Source organism: Blastomyces dermatitidis (assembly GCF_000003525.1).
Source record: "Blastomyces dermatitidis ER-3 genomic scaffold supercont1.7, whole genome shotgun sequence".
Taxonomy (NCBI): domain Eukaryota; kingdom Fungi; phylum Ascomycota; class Eurotiomycetes; order Onygenales; family Ajellomycetaceae; genus Blastomyces; species Blastomyces dermatitidis.
The window spans coordinates 199,193-215,429 of record NW_025544780.1 but is presented as its reverse complement, the minus strand read 5'-3'; the positions used below and the strand labels follow the sequence as shown (position 1 = coordinate 215,429).

Sequence of the window (16,237 nt, the reverse complement as noted above, 5' to 3'; positions counted from 1 at the left end):
CCAGGCGCAACTTCATGCTACGCACAAGCGCTCCTCACTGGCAGTTCCAATGGCAGCATAAGAGTGGGGAAATTAACACACAGAGCACTTTGTCAAACATTGTGCGCCGCCCGTCTTCTGATGCCTTGGAGCTCTATCTTTCGTAGGAGGAGGCCTCATTCATGGAGGAGCTGGAGCCCTAGACGAGATGTCACATAGTGACCAAGGTTGTTTCCATTGCAGTTACTAACTACCATAGCTCATAGCATATAACATAACCCGAGAGCAAACAGCAGTTCCTCCATGTCCGTAGTATACAGACGCGGTTGTTGTGACGTCGATCAGTCGGTGTTGCTTGTCAACCGGACCGGGAATATATTTCTCCGCCAGTCCTCTGATTGGCTATATTCGGTGCAAAAAATCAATTTAACAACTGCATGTGATTGGCTGCAAGTACTATAACTACCACGTGATGACGCGACCTCGTATCCGCGGGTTGATGTTCAGCCAAAGCGTCGGTTATATAGATCGCGTCGCCCGCACGAGAAAGCGGAGGAGGAGAAAGAAACACAGTGATGATTCTGAGAGTGTGGCGGAGGGAAATATTCTGTGAAGAACACCAGGTATGGAAGGGCATCTTGTGCTGGATTATGGTGTTGAGACTAATATATATTTCGTCAGGACTGACTTGGCTACATAAAGTATCGGCATTGGCATAACGATGATACACCCTCCTCGATCTATAGGAGGCTGAGCTCGCGCGATCTTATATCACGATCACGCCTAGCGTATATATAGGGTTAAATATATACATACCCACCGGAGAAAATTTGTTCTACCTGCACATATTAAAACGACAGAACAATTTCCGTTCGAAGAACAACAAAAGGGGCAACCATGCGCTCCCGAAGCTCCACCACCCTCACCGCCTCCGCTATGTCAAGCAGAAAACGCTCATCCCGCGCAACCAACTCGATCAAATGGACAACGACCCAAAAGAAGTCCACACCCACTCAAACCAAACTCACCACCAAATCAAAAACAGCCCCCTCAAACACAAACGCAACCCCCTCCCCCCTCCCTTCAGACCCCACCCTCCCGCAAACTCTCAAAACCCTCTCCACCCACCCCTCCCTAACCCCACACCAACGCAAAGTCTACCGCACCCTCCTCTCCGTCCCCCGCGGCCGCTGGACCACCTACGCCGCGCTAGCAGCCCACCTCTCCTCCTCCCCGCGCGCCATCGGCAACGCCATGCGCACCAACCCCTTTGCCCCCGCCGTGCCGTGCCACCGCGTGCTGGCCTCGGATCGCACTGTGGGCGGCTACAAGGGGAAGTGGGGCAATGGGGGCGATTATGCGACGGAGAAGACGGGCCTGTTGACGGGGGAGGGGGTGGTTTTTGATGAGAAAGGGAGGGTGCGGGGGGAGTGTTTTGAGGGGTTTTGGGAGGTTAAGTGAGTGAGTTTTTTTGGAAGAGGAGGAGGAGGAAGGGGGGGGTGTTCTTAGGTTTAGTTCGTGTAATGAAGATAGAAAGGGTAGAGAAGAAGGGATTTGTGAATATCGATTTACAGTTGTGGGCAAGATCCTCTCTTCATCCCCCGTTTTGTCATATGACGATTGAGATAAGGAGGAGAGAGAGCATTTTCAACCCCGTTTTTGAGCAAATTGGATTGGTGTTAAGCTACTCATTTGCTATTATATTATATTCATATTTATCAGTATAATCTAGTATGGATTCACGTTTCAAATCCTGTAATTAACCACCCCAGATGTAGATTTAGTTATGTAACTTACGGGAAATGGGGAAATGCAAGCACGAAGAAAAGTTTAGCACGTGATAAATCATTAGAACAGAAGATAACCCTAGAAAAGACATCCTGCAAACAGGAATAAAACCTTAACTATGATCTGATCTACCTAAAATCAACTTCAAGAATTAGATAGAGTAAGAGAGACACATAACTACAATAGAATGCTTTGAGAATTCTGCATTACAAAATTATACATAAATACAGTAACAGACATAGCAGCAGAAAGTAATAAAAGTAAAACTCAGAGAATAAAGATATGTAGTGATACTTGAAGTAGTAAACATATAGTTACAGGAAAACGCAGACGCTTCAAAGGCAGCAAAGAGACAACAAGAATGGAAAATAAATTGAGGCAAAAATAGAATATATCAAGAATATATCATACAGTGAGAAAGGAAAAAAAAAATCCTGTGTGAAAATCCAATAGAACCCTCCGCTCATGAAATAGAGATAGATAACACCGTTCCATTTCCAATCTGATGCTCGCTGTGTAAAGCATTTGGGAAAATATGTAAAAATTTCAAAAGGAAGAATAAACAGAATGCAGATAAAGGCAAGAGGAAACAATCCAAGAGAGAACAACAGGAAAAAGAAAATATTAAGTATAGCAATAATAACTGACAAGGCAGAATATAAACGATAGAAGAGAAGAAGACAAAGGAAATTCAAAAGAAGCGCAGTCGGCGGTGGGACCGTTAAGCATAATCGCCCAGACAAAAAATGAGCGAGTAGCGTATCATTCATTCACCGTCTGGCTTTCTTTCCCCGCATTTGTAGGCTTTCGAGAACCAGCTCCAGACCAGCAAGTGACAGGAAAAGAAAATATTATAATATCGGAAAACGACATGTGAGAAAAAAATATGCCGGGAAAATTATTAGGGCATATTAGGAGGGTCACGGCAGGGTGATATATCCGCCGTCCCATCGATCGAGTATGGGAAAACAGAAACACGCGGGAACTAGATCATCTAGCGATATGTCTCCGGGCGCTGCGAGGAAGATTTCGAAGATCTCCGCTTAGTGACGGGCTCCTTGTGGTACTGGCGCAGATGCTCGTTGAGATGGTCCTGGCGCGTGAAGCCCTGCTCACCCTTTCGCGAGCATCTGGGCTTGGGGCAGTCGAGTCTGACAGAGTCCGGGAAGTGGACGGTGGGGTAGTGGCGGCTGAGATCTGCGGAGCGACTGAAACTGCTTTCGCAGCGCGGGAACATGCAGACGTATCTGCTGCCGGATCTGTGGTGTGAGGGAGGCATGTTTTTAGTTTTTGGGGGTAGGTTTTTATTTTGTAGGGGCGATAGGTGCGGGGATTTGTCTTTTGATATATATATATATATTATACATAATCTATTGTGATATTTTGTATGATAGAGTTGTCAAGCATACCTTTCTAGACCCGCAGCCCTTGCTGGCCTTGACGGTGTCGTTGCAGCCTCCTCTGTGACCAGTACATACTCCGGGCTAGTCGTGTAGCTAGCGGATGCCTGCCGTTGTTGTTGTTGTTGTTGTTGTTGATAGATTGGGTCTGTGAAACCAGCCGACGTTGTGGGATAATGAGAGCTGTAATATGCCGTTTGTTGCTGATGTCCGCTACTCGTTGAGATCATGCTTGATGCCGTCCTCGTGGAACTGTTGCTGTCCGTTGACGAGGAGTAGCTCATGGCCGGTGCGACAGAGGTCGGCAATGGGTATTGTGAGCGAGGCGTATGATACTGGGCGGTCACGGATTCGGTCAGATATGGGTTTGGATAGCCTGTGATAGGCAATTCGCGACTCACGGAAGTGTATTGGGGCTGTTGGTGTTTGCGACTATGAGCCATGGTAGCGGTTGTAGCTTTTGAGAAGAATGCCAGATTCTAAACAAAAGAAAGACCGTGTGTACGGATAGGGGAGTGATTGGTTTGCTTCGTGAGAGGTTATGAGGGTAAGGGAGGAGGAGGTTGCAAAGCAAAGATGGCGAATATGAGTATATATATGATATAGGTTTAAGTTGTTGTTGAAACTGACTTGAACACACGGGAAGAAATGACAACCCCGGGAGGACATATATATACCCTTTTCCAATGCTGCAAGTATGTCTGCTCGAGAGCATCCATCTCGGTTTCTCCAAGTAGGGCTTAAATATGGCCATGCCTCGTATGGTCCAACACGTGACATTGGGACACAGGCCAGGACCCTGATGATCAGAGGTAGGAACCGAGCCACCAATCGCCAGGTAGAATGCGTGGGGGGGGGGGAGGCTAACTTTTGAATGTGGTATGAGTGTAAAAGTGATGCGAGCAATCTGAACCGTGCACACCGAAAAGTTCTCGAGGGAGACAGGTCTTAGAAGATACTATCAATAAACGATGACGCAGGACGAGTAAAACTGCCACTTGGACTCGGTGCTTGAAAACAACCTCCACGTGGAGGATTTTCGAAACACGGACCCCTTCGATTGGACATTCCATTCATCATCGACTTGGAGAGCAGAATTGTAATTTGAAAAAAAGAAAAAGGAAGAGAAAGAGAAAAAGCAAAAAAAAGACAGAGTAAACTATGCGAAATACCCAATGACGGAAGGCCACCAGCCCAAGCGGTCAAGATCGAGTCGGAGATATTACTCTTACCTGACAAAGGCCTAGTTGGGTCGCCAAAGTGGGTGCCAGAACATGCAATTCCGCAGCTTGTACTGCGCAGCATTATTATCGACGAAATAATAATAATAATAATAATAATAATAATGCTAATAGTAATAATAATAGTAATAGCAACTAAGCATAGCACACCATTCCAGGTAGGGAAAATGGCAGAAGGAAGGCAGCAAGACAGTGTTCATGGTCTGTTTGCTATTTTTGTCCAACATCTGAGGGGCAACCCTGTCAACTCGCCTCATTTTTTTTCTTCCTTTCTGAAGAGTGACAAAAAGGGAGATACGAGTTTTGGAGAAAAGCGACCAGGCTCTCGGAACGGGCCGAAAAGTGGTTGAACTAGTGCCAAAGGGAACCTAGTTAGGTGCTTAGAAGCCTTTTTACACCAATATTCGCCCTGGTGATTAGGCTGTTCTGTCCACGACGGGTTGTTTTGAGTTCCTAAGCTTTGCTATGCCTATTGACAGTTGGGTGGACCAACTTGGCCAATTGGCTGCCCTTCCGGAGAAAATAAGGAAGCTAGAATGACGACATGGACGATGCAAGGGGTCAGGACCCATCTTCGCGGATTGTTTCATGTAATTTGGAGCAGAATGAAACATCATTTTACTGCTGTGGGTTAGAGAGAACTGAGAGGGATGAGCGTGGCTTGTTCCTGAAGAAGGTGGGGGAGACTCTTCCTTCACCAGCCCCAAGCTGGGTAGCCCTCAGCGCGCTGTGACAACACCGGCGGGGATAGAAAGACTAATAGCCTGAAGTGTGGCACCAATCAGTCGTGGCGCCGCGGGAGTGGTTGGATGCGCTGGACGGGGGAGAAACCGCCAGGCTTGACGCAGCATTGGTCGGATGGAGGTTTAGGTTGGATGTTGTGGTTGGACGTGGTTGGGTCTGCGGAAGAGAGAAGAAGAGCGTTGGGCAGCCGCAGCTTAGTCAGCCACCCCTGTTTGGGCTTAGCGCCCTCAGCAGCAGCGGTGTTCCATCCCAGCCTCACATCGACGTCACCAAACAAACAACCAGCGAACAACTATCTGACTACTCCTGCTACAACTACTCCTTACACACAGCACCCACAACACCTCCCCCAGGAGGAAGCAAACAACTAGCATGGCACTGCTGCCCGTTTCTTGTGTCGGCCGACTATGCCAAATACATCGCAGACACTCCCAACTGACAGAAAAGTGAGGCGGTAGATGAACTCTTCACCCACTAATCCCACCATGCCAGCCTCGAGATGTTCGAGCCCCAGGCTCAAGTTTCAACCGCATGCCGACGTGGATAAGCTGCTAGCTATCACTATTCAAACTAGTTCCACTATCCTGTGCTGGACGCCCATCCATCCATCCATACGTACGTACGTACATAACTACGTAGTTATGTATGTGCCACACTTTGTCGGTACGTGACTGAGTTATGCATGCAAATTTCTCCCGATGAGACAGCCCTCCAAATGCAAACATGCACCAACTTACTACGTATGCTGCGATTTCTTGAAACACGCAGGCCCTCTATGAGTTTTTGAATGCATGCTGTATATCCATTAATCCGCTGATAGGAGCATGTAAAGGAAAAAAAGAAGGGGAATTTCCTCGATTTAACCATCAACTCCCGTTCTTCTTCAGGGTACTTGCCGGGGGGCTAAATCAACTAGGGTGTCCTCCTCCGACTGGGTGTTGAGGGGAGGCTATGTCGAAGTTATTTGATTCCAGCCTGGGAGAATGTTCGTACCTTACAGATGTCCTGCATATTGCGCTTCAGACTTCCTAATACCTTTTTCCTTGGGAAGGTTTCAAAGACCAAATCGCATTATGTACGCTAACCGCGGACCCTTCCGGCTGGGACCTTCCAGATGTTCTTCTCTTATGTGGACTGTTATGTGTAGTTCATTTTGAACCAAAAATTATCTTATTGGGTATCAAAGAGAAACAGCCTTGAGGGCAGCGTAGCGAGCCGGTGCTGGACATGCAAATTTGCTGTACAAATGCCTGTCTATCGTGCGAGTTAAAATAATAATAATAATAATAATAAACACTTAAGCGAGACCAGAACAATGAAGCTACTAATGAACTCGTCCCACGAAAGTCCGAAAGCAAAGGGAAACGACATGGCATAATACATACTATATATACCTATCCTAAATATGATCAACAGAAAGACTAGCAATTGCCCCCGTTCTTCGCAAACATGTGAAATAGTTGATATATATCTTTTATCGTTACGCAGACGTCTAGAACTGCCTGCCCTACCGACCACTTTTGAAATCTGCCTTGCCTCGTTGTTCCTGTTCTGCTGTCAACGTGGTTAACTTCAGGTTCTTCTGCCAGCTCGCTTCCTCCCCTCTGTATAATCAATTCATTGAACTTGCATTGCGTTAGAAGTCTATTATGCAATGAGATAGTTACAGCAGAAACGAAAGCAACGCATCGAAACGAGAAGAAAAATACCAAAATAAATAAAAAAATAAATAAAAATAAAACCAAAAAATAAAACCCAACGGCGCAAAGAGCCATCCATCGATCGAGCCCTCACCCCAAAAGCTCAAAAACATGATATTCTAAAAGATGGCAAACGCAGGCTGAAATCCATCTTCTGCGCTCCTGAGGTTAAGTTAACCCCGAAAGTTATAAGTGATAGTTACCCACAACCTTCCCGTAGCCTTATTTTTTATCCCACTCTGCTACAATCAGCACAAAAATAAAGTGAAGCGGGGCATTCATTACAAATATAGAAATACAAAATGTATGTACAACGTATATATATAATGAAGCGTAGCCCTGCCTGCATGCCTCGTTTTCTCTTTTGTTCACACAACCTTCCAGTTCCATCTTATTTTCCTGTGAAAAGGAGCAATCTACCTACTGAATCTTGATTTGTAATTACGAAGAATTATGCAGATATATGAATCTGAATCTGAATTCGTTACACCGATATATGTACTATCCTGGCATTACTATATGTATGTAATCCATTTCTCAAGAGAAGCGTTTGAAGTAAAAGAATCCCTGAATCCATCCCGCATAGCAAAGCGTGCCCCGAATTCTCAGCTGTTAAGGTCGGCTCTGTACGCTGATATTTACATCCCCAGGGATGCATGCAACATGTGCTTTACGTATATTTATGTATACCCTTGAACACACGTTACATCCACCAGAGGCATTCTATTATGTATGCACCCACCCGGTTCTACACGTGTATAAATGCTATTATTATATGTTCAGGATGTACTGCACATACATTACAATGCTCATGCACATGTATTTGCCAATGTATGTACAACACAGCAAATACATTGGGCTGGACGGAGGAGGCTGATTGAGCATGGTTAAGGTGTGTGCAGTATAGTTTCGTACAACGGGAAATAAATAAATGAATGAGGAAGCGAGCTGAATGGGGTTGTTGGACTGATAGGTATAGGATTAGAATAACTGTTTTGATTCCATGAGTAGGTATAACCAGCCAACCCTCCAGGCGGGGGAAACGCAATCTCTGTTAATGTCCGCCGACATAATTAGAACTCGCGAAGACGGATGAGGAAAACCCTCTCGCCTTACCCATTTGGTAAAATAGAATCGGAGGTTAGTGGGTGACGGACTCGACCTTGCTTCTTGCACATAGTATTGTGCAGGCGGATAGTAGTATGTGTAATATAGAGATATACATACTTATTATTATACCTAACCTCGTAAAGAGGAGAAGACAAGTGTGTGTTCGTGTATCAGCAGCGTAGCTGATCCCACGGTATAAGCAGCCGTAACATGCATAAACACCACTTGGGAGAAGGGGTGAACAATTGTATTCTCTTTTCTCCTCTCTCTTCTCCTCTCTCATTTCTCGCTAGCTTCATAATGCACACACCACCTGGGAGACCGGATAATCCAATCCATCCATCCGCAAGCAAAGAAAAAAAAGTAGAATAGAAGATCCCACATCCCACGATCGATTAATGTACTTAAAAAAATTAACCTACCCAGTCACATAACCGAGATACGAAACGGGGGAGAAAAAGAAAAAGGCAGAACAGAAATAGCAACAAGTGGAGCAAAAACGCGGAACCCCAGCCTGGCCGCCCGGCACAGCCTAAAAAAAACCTAGCCTAGCCTAGCCTAAGCCTAACCCAACCTGCATAGCAATTGCTTTCCAGCAGTAAGTAAGGTTAGTAGTGAAAAAGAAAAACACATTCGTGCCCTTTCCAAACACCACCCACAACCACAAGGCCGTTTGCTGAGAAAGAGAAAACAGAGAACCCAAACGAAAAGCAGAAGACGTAGAAGCAAAAGCAGGGGGTGAGGTTGAAAGTACAAAGAGAGATGAAGATGGTGGGAGGGGGGGGGGGGGGAAGAGAGGGAGCGTGGGTGCTGTGTGCGCATGTGGTGTGTGCGTGTGTATTGTGAGAATGTCGTGTATAGGGGTGGTTGAATGAACGGATGATGGGACGGAAAGGGCAAGGAGGTTGAGAAACAGAGTCAAGTTCATTCAACTGGGTGTTGTATGTACGCCAAAGTTCTGGTTTAGAAGAGTACAACAATATTTAGGTGCCTGGGCCTTTGCATAAAACCTAAATATTCCGCTAAAACAAAGGATGTCGTCCTTGTTTCCCTATTTCTTCTTGGTTTTCTGTCATTTACAGGTCGTCTTCGAGGAACTTGTAGACGAACTTGAAGTCAGCTTTTCGACGGTTCATCCTGTATTTTCCAAGAACAAACTGGTTAGCTATGGTTCTTTTAAAGGCAGTTGTTGCTTGTGAAGCGGAAAGATGAAAAAACGCACCATGTACTCTCATAATCAAAGAACCGATACGTTCCTTGCTCAAACTCCTCAGTAATTGTTTTCGGCTCCTCATGCCGCTGAAACCACGTTTGGTACTGCTTATGGAACCGCCAGCTCTGATTCTTCAATGACTTCGCCGCTAAATACTGCTGATAAGTCGCCTGCCGATAGTAGAATATATAGAATAGCGTATCTGTATCGATGCGGCCCGTCTCATATAATCGTGGGTCATCGAATATTGGAAGCGCTTCCTGCGGGTAGTAGAGAGGGGTGTTGTAGGGTGTTTGCGGCTTGTAGTGGCGTGGCTTCTCCGCATCGCCGGGCTCTGGGCAGGTGTGGTGCGACGCTGTTAGGAGTCGTTGAACCGATGTCGACGGGTTGACGGATACTCTGGATTTGGTGATTTCGAAGGATTGAATTAGGTCTTGAAGGCCGGGCGGTAGGTGGTAGACGGACTCGTCATTTTGGGCCGGAGTGGGACTAGCCGCGGGTGCGGGAGTAGGAGCGGCAGCAGGAGCGGCAGCTTCCCTCGGCTCGCCATTTGTTGTTGTCACTATATGCTCTTCTTGAGGCACGGTCTCTACATTATCCGTTGCTGGTGTTGGCGGAACCGTTGAAGGCCTACTCGTGGGAATACTAGGACTTAACGTTGGAGATTTGGCTTGTTGTTGGCTAGCTGAACCATCCACACTGGGAGCGGCAGATGCCAGCGTTTGCACAGGTTGTGCATGATGTACTTGCGGCGAGGCAGTTGAAGATGTTGTTCCAGGTGGGGGTGGTAGAGGAGCTATCCCAACGCCACTCTTGTCACTAGCCGCGGCCGCAGCAGCCGCAGAGGCGTATTTCAGTGTTTCTCCTGGTAATCGTGTCGGTAGAGGAGCGGGCTTCATGGAACTGGAAGCGACAGACGAGGGTCCGTTGTGAAGAGTAGCCAAAACTGGGAGCGGAGACTTCATCTGCGTCGATGGCCTTCGCGCGGGCCCAGGATCTGTTTTCGTCTTCGACCTCGCAGTTTCCGCATCATCATCCTGTATCGACTGAGTATCCTGTGATGAGACCCGGTCATTATCAGTGGGTATGCCAAACTCGTCATCCCCTAGCGTTATGTCGTCGTATATCGTCTCGTCTTCTCCGCAGAAATCCGCATTATGGCCATCATCTGCAAAATATTTGATGCTATCCTTGATGTCGAGCACTTGGCTTGTCTCAACATTTCCATTTTGCAGACACCGTAGGAGTAGTTCTAGTTTGGTCACATGCCACCGATGCCGCTCTAGGATCCTCGTAATATCAGATAGCCGGGTAGTCTTTGCAGTATCCTTCTTTCCCTTCTTTAACGAGGCCTGTATCATCTCCTCCTCGGCCTCCATGGCCTCAATCTTCTGTTGAAGGGTATCGACGGTTGACGAGAGGAAGTCGCATGTTTCAGCTTTCTCCTTTTCCTTGGGGTCTAATCGAGCTGCTGCTGATAGGCCTTCTTTTGAATAGGCCTTAGTCTTCATCTCCTTTTCAACAGCTTTGAATTGTTCCATGCACTGTTGTTCTCTAGTTAGCTAGCCCTTAAAATATCCGACCGGGGGAGTATGGGAGCATATTGTGGAATCATGGCCAGAGATGGAGGGTAGGGAGGCGCACGGTTTCAATGGCCCTCCGCTGCTCTAGCAAAGGGCCTTTGTCCTTGACTTCGTTTCCTGCAGCCCATGTTTTAATCTGATCGCGGAACCGTTGAAGCTTCTTGATTTCACGTTTCAGGTTGTCTTCTAACTTGTCTCTTTGTGCAGCGTTTGACGATGATTTAATCTTGTCGTATATTCCCTCAAATGACTGTATGCCCTCAGCTACCTTCTTGAAGGTTTTGTCAATTTCCTGCTGTGTTTTTCGCGACGTCATGGTTGCTTCATAGACGGGAGCTGCCCTTGGACCAGGTCAGTCAGTAATGGGAAAGGCGGAGGCGGAACGGCGGAGATCGATGAGAAGTGGATAGGAAGTTTTACCCCGATGCAAGCAGTGAGGGCGTGGTATGAACGGCGTAGATATGGGAAAAAGGGGGAGTATAGTGATGTACCACGGCGGGTGAATGGAGTGTTCAGAGCCTGCGCAACGGTGACCTTGAGACCTTGCCTGAAGTTGCTGGATGGATGGATGAAGCCCAAGCTGGGAAGATGTGCCAAGACTTGTGCTCGGATGGCGCTAGCAGCAGATCAGATCGTGGAACTTTAGGATGGGATGGGCGGTGCTAGGTATTATTTCTATATTTTTATTCCTACTGCTTATTACGGCTACGGGGATCTGGGCAATATATCTTGTTTAATGTCCGCCCGCCCTGTGAAGCTTCAATGTCCATCAGAGAGCGTTTCCGCCCTAGCGTCCCGTCGTGACACCGCCACCCTAACAATACCTATATCCATGTGAACCATTAACGTTTTGAACGTCGTTTTTAACCTCGATATCAAAATATTCCATCATGAAAGGTATATTGCCAGCGCTCCCTACGATAGCTAAAATTTAACGATGCTATTTTAGCTGTTCTACAACGAGTCACCTCCGCCTCAGTCACTGTCGATAAGAAGCTCGTTTCCTCCATTGGCAGAGGAATCCTAGTGTTTGCCGCTGTCGGCCCAGATGATACCCACAAAGATGCAGAGTCCCTTGCGGCAAAGGTTCTCAAGCTAAAGATATGGCCAGATGAGGCGGGCGGGACGGTATGTTTATTTAATACCGGAGTCTCGTTCGACGGGTTTATAGATCAAAGCTCTAACCGCATCTTGCATATAGTGGAAGAAGAGCGTTCAAGATATACAGGGAGAGGTCCTATGCGGTATGGAAACCAGAGGACACTGAGTTCCGAGAAGACAAGGAGAGCCAACATGAGCACTTTACTGATAATGAATTTATTTTCGTCTTCTTTTGTTTGTTCCTTACAGTGTCCCAGTTCACACTCCTTGCCCAGATCAAAAAGGGCAACAAACCAGACTTCCACAACGCCGCAGATGCGACCAAGGCTAAGGAATTGTATGAGCATTTCTACAACAAAGTACGGGAGCTCTACAATGTCGAGCGCGTTAAGAACGGCGTCTTCCAGGCGATGATGGAAGTGGGACTCGTCAACGATGGACCGGTGGGTGTGGATTACCGCAGTAAAGACGGCGCGGTATAGCTATAACACTTTTTTCCCTCCTAGTTCCGCTGATCCCGCTCTTTTTTTGGTGGTAACAGGGCTGACTTGGAGGTGTGTCTTTTGCCGGTGTAGGTTACGATTCAGATTGATACCACGTTGCCTAAGAAGGAACAGAAGAAACCCGGAAATGGGAACGGGAATGGGAATGGTAATGGTAACGGCCAGTCGAGTGATTCAAATACGCGGCAATCTGAGCAAGACGGGGTGGGGAAGAAGGGCGCAGATGGGGGACAGAACTACGAACTCAAGCTTCCGACGTCGTTGCTAGAATAAAAGGACTGAAGACGATTATTTTGCAGGGTAACATGTATCTACACTCGCGTATTATACCATATAGAGAGGATCTATCTAAACATGATTCGATATAATTGCACAGTGCTATTTTCTCGCTGGTGGGGAGTTTGCACTGTTTGTCTGCGCATGGAAGCTTCTACAAGTCTCGCGCATTTCGAACAAACAACACTCAACCCAACGACGGACAATTCGCGAACTTCCAATTTCCCTTTTCATACTTCAGGCTTCACCTTGATCTCTGTATTCCCACTCGCTACTGTTATCTGCTATCCGTGAGTCTCCTTTCTACAGCTCCAGCTTTACACCTTCACCATGGCCGAAACTTCAGGTACTTTCCCCGCCCCCGCAGCTGCCTGCCCCCCGCTACTGTCCAGCTGCCTATAGTTCTGGCCAGCCGCTGATAAGGTCCCGAATTGCAGGTCGCCCGCGCGTCTACTTTGATATCCAGATAGGAAAGAGAGCTGAGGGCCGCATTGTCTTTGAGCTAGTAAGTGTTTCTTGGAATTCAATTTCGACTCATCATTGAGGGAAGAGGATGGGAGGCTGACTGCGCTAAATCGCTAGTTTAATGATGGTACACCATGATTATAATTACCCACCACTGCTTTCGATATACGATTGCTAATGTTTCTGCGAACAGTTGTCCCCAAAACCGCTGAAAACTTCCGTGCGCTCTGTACCGGCGAGAAGGGTGAGGGGAAGTCGGGGAAACCGCTCAGCTACAAGGGTACGTATTATTTCTAAGGAAACGAGACACGCTTGTTACGCAGGCGTGTGGAATGCATTGGTTAGCATATAGCTAAATAATTCTATACCTCTGATGTGTATGTGCTTCAGGTTCCATTTTCCACCGTATCATCAAACAATTCATGATTCAAGGTGGTGACTTTACCGCATTCAATGGCACTGGCGGAGAATCGATCTACGGCGAGAAATTCTCCGACGAAAACTTCGAGCTCAAACATGACCGCCCCTTCCTGCTTTCTATGGCTAATTCCGGCCCGGGTACGAACGGGAGCCAGTTCTTCATCACCACCGTCTCCACCCCACACTTAGATGGCAAGCACGTGGTTTTTGGCGAAGTCATCAACGGTAAAGGGCTGGTGCGCAAGATTGAAATGTCCCCCACAGACTCGGGCGACAAGCCACACACCGAAGTTAAAGTTGTGGACTGCGGCGAACTGACCGGCGAAAGCTACGACACCGCCACCCAGTCAACCGTCGACGAAACCGGTGACAAGTATGAGGACTACCCGGAGGATGCAGGGAAGGAATTTTCCGGCGAAGAATATTACAAAATCGCCTCTGACCTGAAAGAATACGGCAACAAAGCCTTCAAGGCAGGCAACGTTGACCTAGGCCTAGATAAATACCAGAAGGGCCTTCGATATCTGAACGAATACCCAGAGGCATCAGACTCGGACCCGCCCGAACTCGCCGCGCAAATGACCCAGTTGCGATTCACATTACACTCCAACTCCGCGCTGCTAGCGAATAAGCTCCGGCGCTTTGAGGACGGGCGATCATGGGCCGGTTTTGCGCTGGAGACCGCCAAGGCTGCCAATGCAAAGGATGCGGAAAAGGCCAAGGCGTATTACCGGCGAGCTGTCGCCTTGGTAGGGTTGAAGGATGACGAGGAGGCGTTGAAGGATTTGGCGGAGGCGGCGAAGTTGGCGCCGGGCGATGTCGCAATTGCGAATGAGAGAGCAAGGGTTAAGAAGGCGATTGCGGACCAGCAGCGGAAGGAGAAGGAGATGCTGAAGAAGTTTTTCAAGTGATGGTGATGGTGATGGTGATGGTGATGGTGGGAGGTGGGAGGTGGGACGGAGGCTGAAGGTTGAACAATTCCCCTTTATCGGAGAAATTCGGAGAAATTTGAGGGTATCCACGGTGACATGTTACAATGTATAACCCTTCAACGCCGGGATAATAGAGAGAGAGACAGAGAAATAAATAAATAAATAAAAATGAAGGGGTAAGGGGACGATAGAGGGGATCATGTGCTTAAACAGAGCGTTTCGTGAGGTTTACATTCCCCTCCTGTTTATCCTTTTTTTTTTTTTTTTTTTTTTTTTTTTTCCATTTCATTTCCATTTCATTTCCATTTCATTTCCATTTTTCATTTTTCATTTTATTTATTTTATTTTCTTATTCTTTTATTCTTTTATTTTGATTTTTTCATAAGTAGAAAGCGGGCTGTTTCAATCCCCGCTATTTCCTTTGACTATCTCCCTTTTCATCCTGTGCTTGATGGCTGCTACTATAAATGGCTAATTATAGTATTAAAAGATTTTCGGCCACCGAAACCTTTCGGTGTGCCGTAAGCTCTATATCGGCCCTTACAGCGTAAAATCGCATTTCAATCCCCTTCCTCCAGGGGTGGTGAGCCTTCGATCATCATAACTAGCCCTAGTTAATTCCCCGTCCAAATCTGCGGAGAAACCTTAACCCACAGCAACTTGGCAAATGGTGTGGCTCTGACTAGTGGAAGTGAGTATAGATCCAACTTCGTTCATTACGGCCTACTTGCGAGTGTTGAAGTATCTTCTTTCTATTCTTTGTACTCTCGTTTTTCTATCTACCCAATTACCAGTCTCATATACCAGTTCTGCATCACCTATCTCCAGCCTCCGAGCCTTTCCACAGAGCTACTACTATATCTTCCACAAACCTGCCATAGATACCGTGACTGTGAACCTTCCTCGCGGCGATGGCTGATTCTCCCCAGGAGGACAACACAGGTAGCGTCGAGAACTGCTCAAATTTCACCTACAGCGGGGAAGCCTGAACCTCCGAAATCTCTCCTGAGCATCACGGCGTTCCACGAGATAGAGATGCCCCAGCTCCAGGACCAGATATCAGACTCTAATGACATATACATATATATATGTATATATATCGTGGTTGCCTACCCTTTGCCGTGCAACTCTGCTGACATTGAAAATAAACCAAGACGGTTATTTAAAGCATAAGCATTATAATTCAGCCTCTTCATTTTAAGAAACAAGTGTGCTCTACAATGACATCGTGTCTATTTGCGAACACCAGGTACAGGCTGATTGACACAAGCTTCATGAATCTGCATGATTTGCTGGTCTCATGCCACTATTGAATTTTGACAAGAAGGGGATTGGAGGGGAATGAGGGAAATGATCTATTATTATTGTGATTCAGGGGTATAAACTTGAATCATTACAGACCAAACAAAACCACTGCTTGATTGCTTCCTGCTCTTGTTTGCATTGAGGCCCTGGATCATTGCGCCATCATACATTGCTTACTTCCTTTACAGAGTATTTATTTCCTGCATAGAGGAAAAGACACAGCTGGGGAACATGGTCAATCCCATGGCAGATTTTGGTGGAGCGAAATCCGACTCAGCGTGCCCAAGGGTTGTTACAGCTGAGTCTCAATCAATGCTTTCAGTGGAGCCTAGGTAGATTGTTTCTTGTCAAAAGATATCCCAGTTGTTGAAACAGCCATTTGAAAGCCAGCAATTCATTAACTTTCTTGCATAGGTTGAGCATCAAATCATTGAGTCAGCTACATGCAGACTTTCTTCAGCCCTGGAAAACAGACAT

General features: G+C 46.9%; 6 protein-coding genes across 8 annotated transcripts; 4 read left to right on the top strand and 2 right to left on the bottom strand.

Moving 5' to 3' along the window:
- Positions 1-251: 251 nt before the first annotated feature.
- BDCG_06550 lies at positions 252-1,895 on the top strand. 2 transcript variants are annotated; one of them, XM_045422295.1, is made up of 2 exons: positions 252-602; positions 661-1,895. In XM_045422295.1, exon 2 carries the CDS (start codon positions 877-879, stop codon positions 1,438-1,440), a length of 564 nt encoding a protein of 187 aa, XP_045277970.1. In that variant the 5' UTR covers positions 252-602; positions 661-876; the 3' UTR covers positions 1,441-1,895. The 2 variants fall into 2 exon arrangements, with proteins under 2 accessions (XP_045277970.1, XP_045281737.1); XM_045422296.1 differs by having other exon boundaries at positions 511-602; positions 682-1,853.
- On the bottom strand, positions 1,696-5,290 carry BDCG_06549. 2 transcript variants are annotated; one of them, XM_045422294.1, is made up of 3 exons: positions 3,569-5,290; positions 3,177-3,502; positions 1,715-3,026 (listed from the first exon to the last, which is right to left on the bottom strand). In XM_045422294.1, exons 1-3 carry the CDS (start codon positions 3,608-3,610, stop codon positions 2,762-2,764), a joined length of 633 nt encoding a protein of 210 aa, XP_045281736.1. In that variant the 5' UTR covers positions 3,611-5,290; the 3' UTR covers positions 1,715-2,761. The 2 variants fall into 2 exon arrangements, with proteins under 2 accessions (XP_045277969.1, XP_045281736.1); XM_045422293.1 differs by having other exon boundaries at positions 1,696-3,026; positions 3,177-5,290.
- BDCG_06548 (uncharacterized protein) lies at positions 3,865-6,843 on the top strand (the record flags this gene model as incomplete). The annotated part of the gene is made up of 3 exons (XM_045422292.1): positions 3,865-3,979; positions 4,541-4,609; positions 5,194-6,843. The coding sequence occupies 3 exons, from the start codon at positions 3,865-3,867 to the stop codon at positions 5,589-5,591; spliced, it is 582 nt and encodes a 193-aa protein (XP_045277968.1). The 3' UTR covers positions 5,592-6,843.
- A 501-nt stretch (positions 6,844-7,344) lies between these two features.
- BDCG_06547 (CCR4-NOT transcription complex) lies at positions 7,345-11,619 on the bottom strand. The gene is made up of 3 exons (XM_045422291.1): positions 10,820-11,619; positions 9,185-10,719; positions 7,345-9,099 (listed from the first exon to the last, which is right to left on the bottom strand). Exons 1-3 carry the CDS (start codon positions 11,072-11,074, stop codon positions 9,039-9,041), a joined length of 1,851 nt encoding a protein of 616 aa, XP_045277967.1. The 5' UTR covers positions 11,075-11,619; the 3' UTR covers positions 7,345-9,038.
- Positions 11,620-11,648: 29 nt separating this feature from the next.
- Positions 11,649-12,635, top strand: BDCG_06546 (D-tyrosyl-tRNA(Tyr) deacylase; the record flags this gene model as incomplete). Its single annotated transcript, XM_045422290.1, has 5 exons — positions 11,649-11,655; positions 11,708-11,886; positions 11,960-12,002; positions 12,109-12,302; positions 12,435-12,635. The coding sequence occupies 5 exons, from the start codon at positions 11,649-11,651 to the stop codon at positions 12,633-12,635; spliced, it is 624 nt and encodes a 207-aa protein (XP_045277966.1).
- Positions 12,636-12,968: 333 nt separating this feature from the next.
- Positions 12,969-14,434, top strand: BDCG_06545 (peptidyl-prolyl cis-trans isomerase D; the record flags this gene model as incomplete). The annotated part of the gene is made up of 5 exons (XM_045422289.1): positions 12,969-12,984; positions 13,076-13,143; positions 13,221-13,230; positions 13,297-13,383; positions 13,494-14,434. The coding sequence occupies 5 exons, from the start codon at positions 12,969-12,971 to the stop codon at positions 14,432-14,434; spliced, it is 1,122 nt and encodes a 373-aa protein (XP_045277965.1).
- Positions 14,435-16,237: the final 1,803 nt, after the last annotated feature.

What these genes read in the sequence shown, in the direction of transcription:
- BDCG_06550 (XM_045422295.1), top strand. Translation starts at nt 877, where the DNA reads ATGCGCTCCCGAAGCTCCACCACCCTCACCGCCTCCGCTATGTCAAGC.
- BDCG_06549 (XM_045422293.1), bottom strand. Translation starts at nt 3,610, where the DNA reads ATGGCTCATAGTCGCAAACACCAACAGCCCCAATACACTTCCGTGAGT. An exon ending in AGGGCTGCGGGTCTAGAAAG is followed by an intron (nt 3,027 to 3,176) that starts GTATGCTTGACA and finishes CTCACACCACAG; the next exon opens with ATCCGGCAGCAGATACGTCT.
- BDCG_06547 (XM_045422291.1), bottom strand. Translation starts at nt 11,074, where the DNA reads ATGACGTCGCGAAAAACACAGCAGGAAATTGACAAAACCTTCAAGAAG. An exon ending in AGCGGAGGGCCATTGAAACC is followed by an intron (nt 10,720 to 10,819) that starts GTGCGCCTCCCT and finishes AGAGAACAACAG; the next exon opens with TGCATGGAACAATTCAAAGC. An exon ending in TTTGATTATGAGAGTACATG is followed by an intron (nt 9,100 to 9,184) that starts GTGCGTTTTTTC and finishes TGGAAAATACAG; the next exon opens with GATGAACCGTCGAAAAGCTG.